Raw genomic sequence first — 15,392 nt, 5'->3', positions numbered from 1 at the left:
GGGCTAAACTACCACTGATGCTCTTTTAAAATTAACCTAAATCTGTATAGTGAATTAGTTAATAAATAAATAGCTGCCTGTGCACTATCTTAGACCTACAGAATCCATTTCTTTTTCCTTTCCTTTCTGTTTATTTTTCAATTTCTGAGGGTAAAAAGCCCAAGCATCTGTACTGGGGACAGGAAATGGGTGAACCAGGAGGAATGGAAAAATCTCCACAGTTGATTCTGATGCCTAATCCTGAAAAAAGCAAAATTTTAGAAGCATAAAAAGAGTCCATCACTATATGACAAGATTTCCAAAAACAGGATTTGCCTTAAAACACACGCTTGAAACAACACACACACACACAAAAAATCTTGCAAATCACCAAGCAGAGGAGTGAATTACGATCACCAGCATAAGCATACACTTAGCCTGACTTAACCAAAGACATTGTCTCTTCATTATCACCTCAATTATGTGTATCAGAAACAACACAAAGTAATTTTAACTTAAATTTAGGTCTCTAACTATAGCTTAAAATGCCTTCACACCATGTATAAAACTGGATAGAAAGAAACTGTGTGCATAAAGGAAGACTGTTATTACTCTTCCTAGGAATTGCCTACATATTTTGTAAGGCTGGACAAATTGTGACCAGATTGGTATGTTATCAAGGATAAAATGTTTGCAGATTTTTTTCTAATACCTATTTAATTTCCAGTAAAATATAATTAAGGAAAAAATATTAAATTATAATTTAGCCAAAAAGGAAATGTAGCTGAAAGCTCCTAATTCTTGATATGCATAAAAATTATTTTCCCAACCTAAAAGAGGTTATGATGACCTTGGTAATAACCAATATGACTTATGAAAAATGTATGTTGCTATGCATTTCCAGAAGATTCAGAAGGATCTTTAGATTTCAGTGGTAATATTTAAAAAAACAATATATAGCTATTTGGATCTATAAAGCATCTATGTGCTTTATACACACACACACACACACACACACAAACAAACACACAACTATTGTCAATAAAAAGAAATTGTGTACGATTAAAGTAACATTTCTTTTATCTCAAAGAAGTTGTTATCAGTTTATTAGTTTATCTTAAAATGATACAATCCTGAGAGACAATAGGTAAACATCAAAAAGATGGAACACTAGAAGATACGTCTATTGACAATAAAATCATTTAGAGTTGAAATTTAAACTCAATCACTTCAATCATGAAATACAAAGACAATACTACCACATCCCCCCCACACACACCACTAAGAGGTACATAATATGGAACTTATTAAAACAAACCATTCCACTTAAAAATGTTAACATTCACTGGGATGTTAAAACTCAAAACCCTAGGGTAATCATACAAAATTCTTAGGTTTAATTCTTACTTCTGTACCAGCAAGTTAATTCTTAACTTATTTTGTACCAATTCCTTAACCTTTTTAAAAAAGTCTATGGGGAGGAGGGGAGGGAAGAGTAGTAAGGAAATCACTTTTTGTTTGCTTGCTTTTAATTTTCATTTTGAAATAATTTTAGACTTTTGAAAAGTTGCAAAAATTATAGAGTTCCTACCTGCTATCCACTCAACTTTCCCAATTGCTGTTACTGCTCCTACTACTGCCTCTACTACTACTTTACTAAGAGGTAACATTTATTCCAAAGTTAATGAAGTGGCAGGTGCTGTCAAACAGGGAATGTCACATTTATTTTGTACAATGCTGTAAAATGAGGATTAACGTCTTTATTTCTTGAGAAAATTAAAGGACCAAAAGGTGAAGAAACATGTTGCAGGTCACAACTAGTAAATGGCAGAGCAGGGATTTAAACCAAAGGCTAATTCCAAAGTCTGCATTCTCATCCACTAAACTATCTAGACCAATTTGAACACTTAGTCATTTTATTGTCTTAACCTACCATCTAATTCCAAGTATAGGACTTGGATCTCTAAAGGAATTTTAAATAATAAAGATTTCACTTAAGAGTCATAAATAATTTCAGGAACATAACCTATTCAACATTTTTCTTATCTTTACTACAAGTAAAGGACATTTCCACCTGGTAAGAAATAGTTCCTTCTCAGGTTATTGAAAAGCTTGTGACTTATGTTAGGCAAATCTTCCTCACTACATTATTTCAGAAATTTTTCTTTCTTTTAAGCTCCTACTAGATTTTAATCTACATGTAAAAATAGGAGTTTATACTTATTAGATATGCCTATCAATAGTAGGCTTAAGAAGCACAGAAGATAAATAGGCCAAGATGCATTAAATAGAATTTTCCAATTTTAAAACATACAAATATATTTTCTTTTATTTAAAAAAAAAAGTATGAAGGGGTACTTGGGTGGCTCAGTTTGTTAAGTGTCTGCCTTCAGCTCAGGTCATGATCTCAGGGTCCTAGGATCAAGCACCACATCAGGCTCCCTTCTCAGCAGGGAGTCTACTTCTCCCTCTCCCTCTGTGCATGTGCTTGAGCTCGTGCGCGCTCTCTCTCTCTCTCAAATAAGTAAATAAATAAATAAAATATTTTTAAAAAATATATGAAAACAGACCTATAAAGAAAACCTATGCAATGGTCTGCTTACCTTGCGAGCAAAGTCCCCTTTCCCTTTACTATAGGCTTTGTTCTCAAGGAAATCATACACATAGTGAGCCAAAGCTGGAGATGCTTTCATCATTTCAGGAGTTAAGAGTAACTAACAGGGAAAAAAAAAAAAAAAAAAAAAAAGATATCTTACATGGATACAGTACTGGAAATTAACTCTTATCTATAATATTTTTCCTGCTAGAAAATTAAGAATGTACAGAATTTTAATTTTGCATTTAAAAAATTTACTCAATTTATAAATAAAGCATCAATAATTCTATGACCATTAATAGTTTGGTGTATATTCTTCCCATCTGCTATTTTGACTTTCAGTGTATCTCATGTGAAAGCTGCTCAAATGTATTCACTACAGTAGTCCCTTTCTCCATGGGGGATACATTCCAACCCCCCCTAATGGAGGTCTTAAAGCCACAGATAGTACCAAACCCTACATATACTAGTTTTTTCTATCCATACATACTTGTGATAAAGTTTAATTTATAAATTAGGCAAAGAGATTAACAATAGTAACTAATAATAGAACAATTATAAAAACATGTGAATGTCATCTCTCTCAAAATATCTTACTGTTCTGTACTCACCCTTCTTGGGATGAAAAGGGATGATAAAATACCTACGTGGTTAGATGAGGTAAGGTGAGTGACATATGCATTGTGATGTAGCATTAGGCTACTACTGACCTTCTGACAATTCATTAGGACAATCATCTGCTTCTAGACCATGGCTCACCGTGGGTAAGTAAAACCACATAAAGCAAAGCCACAGATAAAGGGGAGACTACCTGTTTTCAGGTTTTACAGCTTATACTGTATACCAAGACCCACATCATCCTAATTATAAAGTTAACATTAATAGAACATACATAAATAATGTGAACTTACTACTCTCACAACTGTTAATGATATAACCTAAGGTTCTACCTTAGTTCCTTCAATGGAATATATTTTGACACATAATGAGTTCATTAGCTATAACGTATATAGTACAGCCACATTTAAAAGATACATTTATGGCACCAGATTTGGGAAAAGGTGATTATCTTTTAAATCTTATAAATAATTGATACAGATTTTTATACAATTAAAGCTAGCACATTAAAAAAATCAAAGTGTCTGGGGTGCCTGGGTAGCTCAGTTGGTTAAGTGTCCATCCAACTTGATTTCAGCTCAGGTCATGATTCAGTGTTGTGAGACCAAGTCCTGCATTAGGCTCTGCACTCAGTGTGGAGTCTGCTTAAGATTCTCTCTCTGTCTTTGCCCTTCCCCCCACTTGTACTTGCTCACTCTCTCTTAAATAAAATCTTTCTAAAAATTTAAAAATCAAAGTGTTTGACAAGAGTCCTACAAAGCATATCAGACATTCAACTTTAAGTCAGAAGGCAAAGGTAAATAGTAAGAGATTTATATGTTTTGCTATCTTTTCAGGAAATAATAATGCCATGGAATTACAGGTATGATTATAAGCAAACCAAATCAAATTTACAAATGTCTTCATAAACGTTTAAGAGAGAAATATAACCTTCCAAATAAAATATCCAGTATAGCATTAGCTAAGTTTCACTACATACTAAGGCAGAGTCAGCAAACTTTTCTATAAAGATCCAGATAGTAATTACCTTAGGTTTTATGGTCCATTGTGTCTTTGCTGAAACTACTCAACTCTGTTGTAGCAATGTAATAAATAACAATAATAAACTAAATGACTGGCTGTGTTCCAATAAAACTCAATAAAACATATGGTGAACTAGATTTGGTCTGAGTCTGCAATTTGCTGATTTCTGTTCTAGAGGGTGGAGTAGGGATCTAAATAATGGAACATTATATACCTGGGCTAAAGCCAGGTTTACCAGATGAAAATCCTTTACAAGTCATTCATTAGTATAAAAAACTATAAAGTGATATTATTATTATTATATCTGGCATTTGGATACATGGTTCTAAAACAAAATTTTTTCTAGGATAAGTAACTTGTGAGACAAATTTTGTTATTTCCCAACAGAAATCTACATACTTATGATAGTACATGTTAAGAAATAGTCCCTTGGATCTCTTCCTTTTTTGAATTATCCTGTAATTTTAGAAGCCTTAGACTCACTGTGGACTACAGATGGCATTTATCAGGAATGAAAATCTGTTAACTTTGGATCTACCTCATAGAGCTAATATGTACTGAATAGGAAACATTTATCTGTTTAGCGTACCATAAAACATCTAGACTTTATAGTGATGTAGAAGATAAATGTGGGCCTGTGTGTATTCATTTAAACCTGAAGTAACAAAATCCCACTCAGTGTCCAGAAACTTCTAAATCAGTCAATAAACAGAGAATATTGATAAATTACTGAACAGTATGCATGTGTCATCTGACATGCTACTGGAAAGTGGTTACTAACCCACTATCATATTAAAATGTTAACAAGGCAATCTACTGTATCTGTATGCTATATTAAAATGAAAACCTATGGATAATAATAAACATGGACTTACCTGCAAATATGCATTTAAATCCTTTTTTCTTTTTTCTAAAAAATCTCTATCCATATTATTAAAAGTCTTTTTACCAGGAAGCTTCAATATGCTTGACAGATTTTCAAACTAGAAGATAAAATATATTCAATAATTTTAGCTTTTTACAAAAACAGAAAAGTATTTTCTAAGTAGCAATTCCTCTATATATCAAAATCATCTTTAACTGGTTATTTTATAATGTATTTTATTATATTAAGCAAACATCAGAAAATATGTCCAAGCACAGTTCTAATGCTATTTATTTATAAAGGAGTACTTTCAATGAAGAATGACAAACATGGCTAACTGCTAAAGATGGATGATATCCCCATGGGATTTCATTTGAACACTCTAATTTTGTTCAAAATTATCAATAATAAACAGTTTTAAAAATATTCTCCAGGATGCCTGAGTGGCTCAGGGGTTGGTGTCTGCCTTCGGCTCAGGGCGTGATCCCAGGATCCAGGATCAAGTTCCACATTGGGTTCCCTGTGGGGAGCCTGCTTCTCCCCCTGCCTATGTCTCTGCCTCTCTCAGTGTCTCTCATGAATAAATAAATAAATCTTTAAAAAAATTTCTTTCCTTAACACTTTGACTTGTGAATAAAGTATTAGCAAATTAATTTTTAATGATCAAAGATCCCTGAATTCCTGGCTTGTTAAGAAATCTAATTAAAAAAGTATTTTTTAATACTGATGACTTCCTATCAGTTAATCATTATAATAGCTAATTTAAAAATAAGAAAGGCAAATTTCAAAGTATGTATTACAGTTTTACCACAACTTTGCATATAAACAACTATAGTATAACACTGACACTTCTTCCCCACCAAACACATGAATAATAAACTCAGAGACTACTAAGAAAAAAACTTAAAAGCCATTAGCATCTATCTTATCTTTGTAAGGCCACAAACACTAAGTATACATGCTCTAGGTTTGCATTTACAGACTCAACATCTGGGTGCACCTTCAAAGGTCCATATATATGTGTCATGCCTTGCTAAAGCACAGATTTTAGCTACATCAGCTACTAACACGGCATTGGAGGAAAATCATTTAGCTAGTGACTGTGCCTAGCCAACAGCCTCATAACTGAAACTTCAAGCAGCCTTGGAGTTTTTCCCGTATGATACATGTCCTGAAATGAAACAAACTTTCTAGAACTATCCTTTGTTTAAAAACATCAACAATAATGACTCTGTAAAGAAAATTCACTCCTGGTGCAGAGATTAAAGAGGAAACAAAAAGGTATAGGATAATTTTCATCCCCAAACTGGAAGATTCTGAAAATACTAAATGGAATGGCAAATAAGATGGTTGCCTGGAACTGTAATATGAATAAATTTATTGTATGTTATCCATAAAAGGTAAGTAGCAGCAGTTCTTTTCTTTCAGCAAAGACAAGAAAAACAAAAAAGGAAAGTTGAAATTTACAGGGACTATGTTTACAGATAAAGCACAGCTAAAAGGCAAACACAGGCTGATTCTTATTTAGCATTTTGCTTAAAGCTACATTTTCACTTAACAAGCTTTGTTTTTAAATTCTTAAGCTCTAAGCAATCTAAATACTTAAGTAATCACACACTACTATGATCTAAGAGGAAACAAAGTCAAAACCACTTTGACTATACTGAGCCCTTACAAAAATACATTCACTTTATTAATTTCATTTAATTTCTGATGCTGTACTGAAAATGGAAATTTCTGTATAACTGTTCTATTAGTAAAGTTTTTCAAAGTATGTTTTCACTTATATTTGTAAATGCGTAAACATAATTACATTCCTAGACTAGAAAATTTCACATTAGATCAAATTCCTATTGATTTGTAAGTAAATAAAATTACTTCTTAGCAATTCAAATTATCTTAAAATTTGTCATGTTTGGATAAAGTGTGAGGATGGAAAGAAAAGATACATAAGCAGTGGTATTTTAGGATATGAAACAGGTAATATTTAAAAATTAAAGCAATTATTTCTTCAATATGGAATAGAATATTCATTCACCTCTGCAAACAAATCAAGCTAAATATGAACAAACAAATCAATAGATATTGATCTATTCAACAACAAAACTAGAACGGGTATGTCCAAAGTTTTTTAATTTCCTTATGAATATAATTCAAAATAGTCTTTTTCAAATGTGCTTCTAGAGTCAACACTAATCCATTTTTTAAATTTATTTATTCAGACAGAGAGAGAGAGAGAGAGAAAGAGAGAGAGGCAGAGACACAGGCAGAGGGAGAAGCAGGCTCCATGCAGGGAGCCCAACGTGGGACTCGATCCCGGGTCTCCAGGATCAGGCCCTGGGCTCAAGACAGTGCTAAACCGCTGAGTCACCCAGGTTGCCCAACACTAATCCATTTTTTATCACTTTTAAGGCATAATAGTTTATTTCACTCTATTCACAGAATATGTTAGTGAGATTATCATGGTACCAACCATATTTTTTGCACTATCTTAACTGAAAAAGGTATTTTCTGATTACTCAAATAATACAATATCATTTCAAAGCTTCTGTCCATTTAAATGTCATTATCATTATTTTAAGGACAGCTACATACTTAAAAACCTTGAATGAAATCAAAGATTTTCAAAAGTTAAAATAAATTCCATAAATGATATATTCCAACTCATCTGGTAAGAATAGATTTTTTCAAAGTTAAAGAAAAAAGTAATTAATAAAAAGTAAAACAGAGAAATACTTTGTTTTCATTTGTTATCTTAAAAGGTCCATATACTTCTATAAAACAAGAGGGTTGTATTTCTTAAGAATTAAAAACATCTGGTTAATGTTAAACTTAATTTAGGTTGTAAATAAAACAACTTAATGGTCAAGGATTTAACTGTTACACTGATGGATAAAGATGCCATTTAAAATAACTATAACTAGGGACGCCTGGGTGGCTCAGGGATTTGGCGCCTCCCTTCGGCCCAGGGTGAGGTCCCAGAGTCCAAGATCCAGTTCTGCATCGGGCTCCCTGCGTGGAGCCTGCTTCTGCCTCTTGCCTGTGTCTCTGCCTCTCTCTCTCTCTCATGAATAAATAAAAATCTTAAAAATTAAAATAAAATAGCTATAATTCAATTATGTTGCCAAAAACAAAAACACAAAATATTCTGTAGTGATTGTCCCTATTTTAAACCAAACACCTCTGCAAAGCACCATACACACACATACATGTGTACACACACACTTAAAATCATAAATATACATTCATTTTAATTTTCCAAGGTAGACCACTGATATTTTGTCACTAGTCTACAATGGTTAGCACTGGTTAAAGATCAATTTATTGGTTAAATGTCTGAAATCATTCTAACATTATGTTGATTATATAAAAATTCTTACCTTATTTTCTTTTGCTTTGGTCAGAATCTTAGCATCCTCAGAACTATTTAGAATCAAATTATCAAATCAGGACACAATGTAAAGTACACCAACTTTAAAGGCCTCATTACCTGTTCAGTGATCCTCATATGGAAGTCGTGAAAGTCACTATACCGACGATAGGTTTTCCACATCTCCTCACTGTTAAGATTGCGCCGGTGTACAGTAATGGCATATAATGCATATGTCTTGCCATGATCATTACAAACGCCTGCCACAGCATATGGGTCATAGTCAGCATATACTAGTCATTTAAAACAAAATGAAGAGGAACAAAACACACAAAAAGGAGGAAGATGAAGAACAAAAACAAACAAAAAGAACATGAAATGAAGAAGAATTTGAAATGATAGACTAAGACCAAAGGATGTCACCAAAGGATAAAATAGATTCCCATCCTCTGTACTCACATTTACAAGATTTTATACATGATAACTACTTCATAAGTTTATGATGACACTATAAACCACATAGTGATATCTACTTTGGACTCTCTTCCTCAAGAGCTTGTACCTATTCTTAGTTATGATACCACACCACTACCTCATAATATAGTAGTATTCTTTAAATTTAATAGAGGAAAAAATAACAGAAACAAAATCTTTCATACTAGCCTTCACTATCCAGTTGTATTTCAATTAAAATCTCTTCAACTAAACAGAAAGCAAAGCCAATGAATAAGATTTTATACACATTTATGGCAAGTCTCTTTATTGTTTATAATATTCAAAAATTTACTAGTCATTTACTAGTCATACAGTGTACTTCTGGAGATTTTTTTAAAAAGCATTTTCCTACTGACTTGTCACAAACTACTCAAGTGAGGTAATCTCTAAAATCAAAACCTGTTCCCATTTTGTACTAATCTTAAGAGACACACTTTGAATCATTTTAATTTTCATTCCTATTTTTCCCTCTTCCTACCTCCTTCTACTGTCTTAGTTTACTAAGTCTCCACTTATATCTACTCTATTTCTTAATTCATCCACTGACATCAATATCAATCACAATATATTTTTCTATGATTTTTTTTCATAGTATTGCATTCTTGCCTTAGGTTTTATCTCTATTTTTAACATCACACAATCACTAGAAAATGGTGGACTCTAGACAAACCCGTGCTGGGAATCAAGACAAGCTTTATTTCTTGTGGATGACAAATACCTTTTCCAGACATGATCTGAGCATTCTTTGTTTTCTCCTCAGACACTAGGTGAAGTTACTTTAGCTCCTCTTTCATATCAAACTATGCGGGATCCCTGGGTGGCGCAGTGGTTTAGCACCTGTCTTTGGCCCAGGGCGCGATCCTGGAGACCCGGGATCGAATCCCACGTTGGGCTCCTGGTACATGGAGCCTGTTTCTCCCTCTGCCTATGTCTCTGCCTCTCTCTCTCTCTCTCTCTCTCTGTGTGACTATCATAAATAAATAATAAAAAAAAATTTTTTTTTAAAAACCTATGCTTTGTTACTGAGGGCTTCACGCGAAGGGTTGGGTTCCAGCTTACCATGGCCTTACTCCATACTACCTCTTCAAAATGTGAGGGACATGAAAATGCTATCAAAATCAAAATAGCAGTATTTATGCTCCTGTGAGCTACTTGGCTTCAACTCCACTTCACCTTCCTAAATTTATTTTTCTTCATGGTCTGTGGCACCTGTAGCTTTCTCCCTTTAGCTATTTTTATTTTCCTGTTTTCAGTGTGTGGAAGGCAGGATTTCCCTTAGCACTTTAAACTACCATTCTGACCACAAGTATTTATTGCTCTTCTAATAATAAAAGATCCATAATTGTGTGTATGTGTGGGTAAAGTGGCCAAGTTTTGGAGCTCAATATTTTGTGTTTTATATATAATCAGGCAAAAAAAAGGCTTGCATATAGCATATTAGTAAATTATCTTAATAACATAAAAACTAAAAATCTATACTGGCAAATGCAATTTGGGCAGAAGTCTCTTTTAAGATTTCATCAAAAAATTTTTTGAGATTTGTACTTTCTACTCAAAATTGTCCTTTTCTTTCTAATATCAGTGTTCCTGATTTGAACAAACATAGGACTAGGGCAGGGACTGACTTTGATCACCTCACTCTCTGAGGCTATAACTATAGGTAACATTATTTATTACTCACTGTTCATTTCTTCCAGTCATCTTTCTCTCAGAAACCTATGCTATGCAGAACAAACTGCATAAAACCTTTTCATCCTGTTAGAGAACTAGGACCACTCAATTGGATTAGCATGACTACAAGAGAATAGTTTTATCTGTTGTGTTCAAGATAGGTTTGGGGAAGGAAATCAGAAAGCAGAAGCCAATTAGGCAGCAATTCATAACCAATTAGAAGCTAACAAGAACAAGGAGAAGAGAAAGAATAGAAAAGAAATGAAGGGAAGAATGTAAGAAAGCAGTTTGAAAAATAATAATCAGATTTATCACAAATTGATGGGCAGAAGAGCTCATGACTAGGGTGCATGCACAATAGGAAGAATAGTAAGATTGTGCAGAAGACAAAAAGGTAATTTGATTTTTAAAAAAGATAATGAGGTTGTATATACTGATAGAGATGATGTTAAGATATTATTGTAGAAATACTATGTTTTCATTAGGACACTGTTACAGCAGGTGATGTAAACTATTTGTCTCTAATCCATAATCAGATAAGAACTAAGACCAAAATTTAAATCAAACTCATCACTAAGGACATTGCTTAATTTAGCTAATATTTTTTAAAGCAAGATTCACAAAGAAGAGAATATGCGCTAGTCCATGGACCACTCCTTGATTAGCCCTTCACTAGACTCTAAGCTCTACTTCCTGTAATAAAGAAGTTAAAAACAAAATCCAGACTCAAAGAGACTTTGGAGTCCAACTGGTCAAATATTTATTTGAGCAAACACTAATATATAATGTCCACTCATATATAATTACTAATGTAATTAATTAGTCCCATAATAACCCTATGAGGTAAATATCATTATTATCATTCCATTTTATGGATGAACATTACAGAGAAGTTAAGGAACTTGCCCAAGGTCACCTATTAAGTGGCAGAGCTGAGGTTTGAACCCATGCAAATGAGCAAAAAGTTATGCTCTTAACAACTATATTATGTGCCTCTTTAGTATTTATACATAATTTATTTGACAGAAATAACAATTTATCAAAAATGCTAAGTACAGTGTTTCCATACATTTTAAGAAGCTTTAAACACTTGTTGAATAAATGGACAAAGCAGCTGGAAAATCACAACTTTCAGAGAAAAGAAAAGTTCTACATAAAAAATATAGACATGAGTATCTTCCTTGAGACATAAAGTTTAAGGTCTTCAAGAAAGAAGTAAAGGACAAACACTAAACATCTGCAGTTTAAAAAGACTTTCATATTTGGAAAACTAATGAAGAAAGATTTTTTAAAAGAACTTTAAAATTTCAGGAAGGAAAAGTGAAACAACTATAACAAAATCTAGAAAGAAAAGCAATAAAACCTCTGGTTTCATGACAAAGTTGTTATCTAGTAACCTTTGCAAGTAATGTATGCACTGACTGTAAAGGATAAAAGAACAACTTAGACAGCAATTATAAATAACTTATGTCAGAAATATGGCAGGGAACACAATGCAAAATGAGACTCCAGCTCCAGGGGAAGCAAAAGAAAACAGAGATATTTAAAAAATGCAAATTATCTTTTAAACTATACTTGCACTATAAAATCTCTTTTTAGTTACCTAAACTGTAAGCATGAAATTGAACTGAGATACCTCAGTATGGTAACATTTCAAATGTAATCTGACAGACACACTCCTATAGTCTAGAAATAGTGAGAAGTTGGATAAGTAAGCCACCATTATCTACTACTCACTGGCATTATATAATAACCCATTGGCAAGGATGAAAATAGATTCTTTTTTCAATTCACTAACCATTTTGGGCGTATGCTGAGTCACAAAATTTTAGAGGTTTCTCACCTCATCTAAGCATTTCTTAAGCTTCTTTAAACTCCTATACAAAAGTTTCATTGACCCACTTATCTAGTGTGAGTCTGCATATATAAAAAAAATTGACCTAAAATCTGCCCCAAGCTATTTAAAAAGAATTATACAGACAATTATCAGCAAGACACAAACAAGAAGAGGAAAAGATTGGGTTTCAAGAGTTTATTAGCAGTAACAAAATGCTTAGAATTTAAAATTTTCCAAATGTTAACAGTAAAAACCTTAAGAGAAAGAAGGTACACAAGTACATCATAACATATACACAAAGTACTATAAACATGATACAAAGTATATATCAAACCATATATAACAAGTAAATAAATGCAGAATTTAATGAAAAACATGCTGCAGAAAAAAATGTAACTTAAAAAAATATAACTACAAAACAGAAAAATGGTTTGTAAAAATAAATGTGGAAAATAATTCAGGAGTAATAATAATAATTTTTGAGTAATAATTATACCACAAAGTCTCTTACCAGTGTCTGAAATGTAAGCGTGAAGTTGTACTGAGTCATCAGAAGCTACATTTGAAAGGTCATCTAAAGACTTGGAAAAAAAAAATTTTTTAATATTTTAATTTTATAGGAAAAAAGTGTTAAAGCATTCTATATCATATGTACCTTACTCATCTTTGGTCCCATGTAGAGTTTATATTATTTGTATCCCTCTCCCAATAATAATCCTATTTATACTAACAGTAGAGAGAAAATCCACAATTAAAAAATTATAAAACAAAGTAATTCAGAAATCAACTCAGTACATTGATCATTTATTCTTCGTTGCTTATCCATATACCAACATTTGCTGCTTCTCAATTATAGTCAATGAAGAACAAGGAAAAAAATATGGATAAAAATAAGTAGACATGTTCTTATCATTTTTTTAATGTTGAAGTATACTAGAGCCAATTCGTTTACTTAACATTCTTGTTAATTTAGAAATAATTTTAGATTCCTTATCTATAAAATGAGCATAATAGTACCTACACATCATAGGGTTATGAAAGAATTAAACAAGAAGACATGTAAAACATTTATTAAGACTGCCTAACACAAAAAAATGTTACCTATTATTATGATTTCTTATAACATGAAGTGAATCCAGAGTCTAAGACAGATTTTAAATAATTTTCAAAATTAATTCCACAAACAAAATTATTACTGAGTTACCCAAAATGAATCTTTTTTTTCAACTATGGCCCTTCAGTTTAAATTTAAGACTTTTTTTGCCTCATATACACATACCCACAAATACTCAGAAGGGCACATAATGACAGACTGCACAGAAAGAGTTAACTTGAGTCACCTATATTTATAATAATAATAATAATATCATTAAATATTTGAAGTTACTAAGAGGGTAAATCTTAAATGTTCTTAATACAAAAAGAAATGGCAATTATGTTGTGTGATGGAGAGGTTAGCTAACCCTACTGTGGCAACCATTTTGTAATATCAAATCAATATGTTGTACATCTTCAACCTACAAATGTTTTATGTCAGTTATATCTCAATAAAGCTGGAAAAAAGTAAACAGCAAAAAAGAGTTTACTTGAAATTGCTCTCCTAGAAAGGACTGCTTCCAAGCCTGGCCCTTGGATGACATCTAGGAATTTAGAATTAGGGAAGGTTCCCACCATTCTTTAACTGCTGAGAGTGGTTCACCATACCTAAACTATTTGTGTAACTGTTTATGCTGAACACCTGCTTTCCTTCTGGGAGTTTGGAATTTTAGTATGTACTAACCAGAGATTTGCCTTTGTGACCTACATCCAGTGAAAACCCTGGTCACTTAGTCTTAGATAAGCTTTCTGGGTAGGCAACATGTCACATGTGTTGTTACATTCATTGCTGGAGGAATTAAGTTAGTCCAACCTGACTTTCATGGGAGAGGATTCCTGGAAACTTGTACCTGGTTTTCTCTAGACTTTGTTACACGTACCTTTTCTCTTTGCTGATTTTGCTTTAAATCCTTTCTCTCTGATAAATCCTACCCATGAGAGTCTGACTATACTGAGGCCTATAAGTCCTCCTCTTAGTAATCAATGAATATAGAAATGGGCTTGGGGACCTCTGACACACAGACATTATAAGATTCAGACATATCTTACACTTCAAAAACCACAGGATCTTACTAGAAGAGTCATTTAAATAGCTTAAATGCAGCCATACATATGACATAAAGCCATTTAAATTAAGGCAACTGAATTCTAAGAAGAAAGCCAAAAGAGTTTTTCTAGTGAAGATTGTTTATTAAGAGAAAAAAAAATGGCAATAACATACAGATAATCGACAGTATTTTCCTGGTCAAGTCAAGGGGACGAATCATTAAATTAAAATAGGTCTAGTTCAGGCTTCACCAGTGATACCCTAAGAGACTTCAGCTAAATCAACCAGTTCTTCTTGTACCTCAGTCTTCCCAATGGTATAACAGTGTGATGCTTGCTCTACAACTCTGTCAGTTTATAAAATGAATTATAATGCTTTGAAAAGAAGTAGAGTGTGCTTATTTTTAAGTCGTCATATGATCTATAATAATACATCTTGATAGAAATACAACCTTTGCTTTAACATTACAGAGAAAATAGAATATTCCACAAAATTTAGATTGTTGTTTACTAAGATCTTCTTCCAATTAGAAGCTATCACAGAGAATATAAAACAATTGTTTTTCAAGATATACTTTTGTTATTACTATTATTGTTATTGTTAACCCTCCTTGGCAGGTAATATTTCAACAGCTAGCTACATGCTACTCTTTACTTTAAACATGTTAGCATCTTATACTATGCAATCCAGGAGTTATTAGAAAACTTTATATCTAAATGTCTTTTTAGCACTTAAAAAACTAATAAATATTATTTTCATTAAATATAGTGAAACAATCCAATGAAACATCTCTTA

The 15,392-nt window shown here is 32.5% G+C and overlaps 1 protein-coding gene across 7 annotated transcripts in view; it reads right to left on the bottom strand.

Annotated features, from left to right (window-relative positions):
* The window catches only part of SNX13 (sorting nexin 13), a 173,677-nt gene that overhangs the window by 70,489 nt on the left and 87,796 nt on the right, over positions 1-15,392 (bottom strand). For 6 of the 7 annotated variants that reach the window (XM_077856612.1, XM_077856610.1, XM_077856614.1 and 3 more), the window contains 4 exons: positions 12,966-13,035; positions 8,572-8,744; positions 5,092-5,199; positions 2,583-2,693 (listed from right to left, as the gene is read on the bottom strand). In XM_077856612.1, the coding sequence (XP_077712738.1) occupies positions 2,583-2,693; positions 5,092-5,199; positions 8,572-8,744; positions 12,966-13,035 (462 nt within the window). The remainder of the gene's footprint in view (positions 1-2,582; positions 2,694-5,091; positions 5,200-8,571; positions 8,745-12,965; positions 13,036-15,392) is intronic. The other variant, XM_077856611.1, reaches the window with a different exon arrangement.

Source organism: Canis aureus, chromosome 18, assembly GCF_053574225.1.
Source record: "Canis aureus isolate CA01 chromosome 18, VMU_Caureus_v.1.0, whole genome shotgun sequence".
Classification (NCBI taxonomy): Eukaryota; Metazoa; Chordata; class Mammalia; order Carnivora; family Canidae; genus Canis; species Canis aureus.
This window is presented reverse-complemented; position numbering and strand designations above follow the sequence as displayed.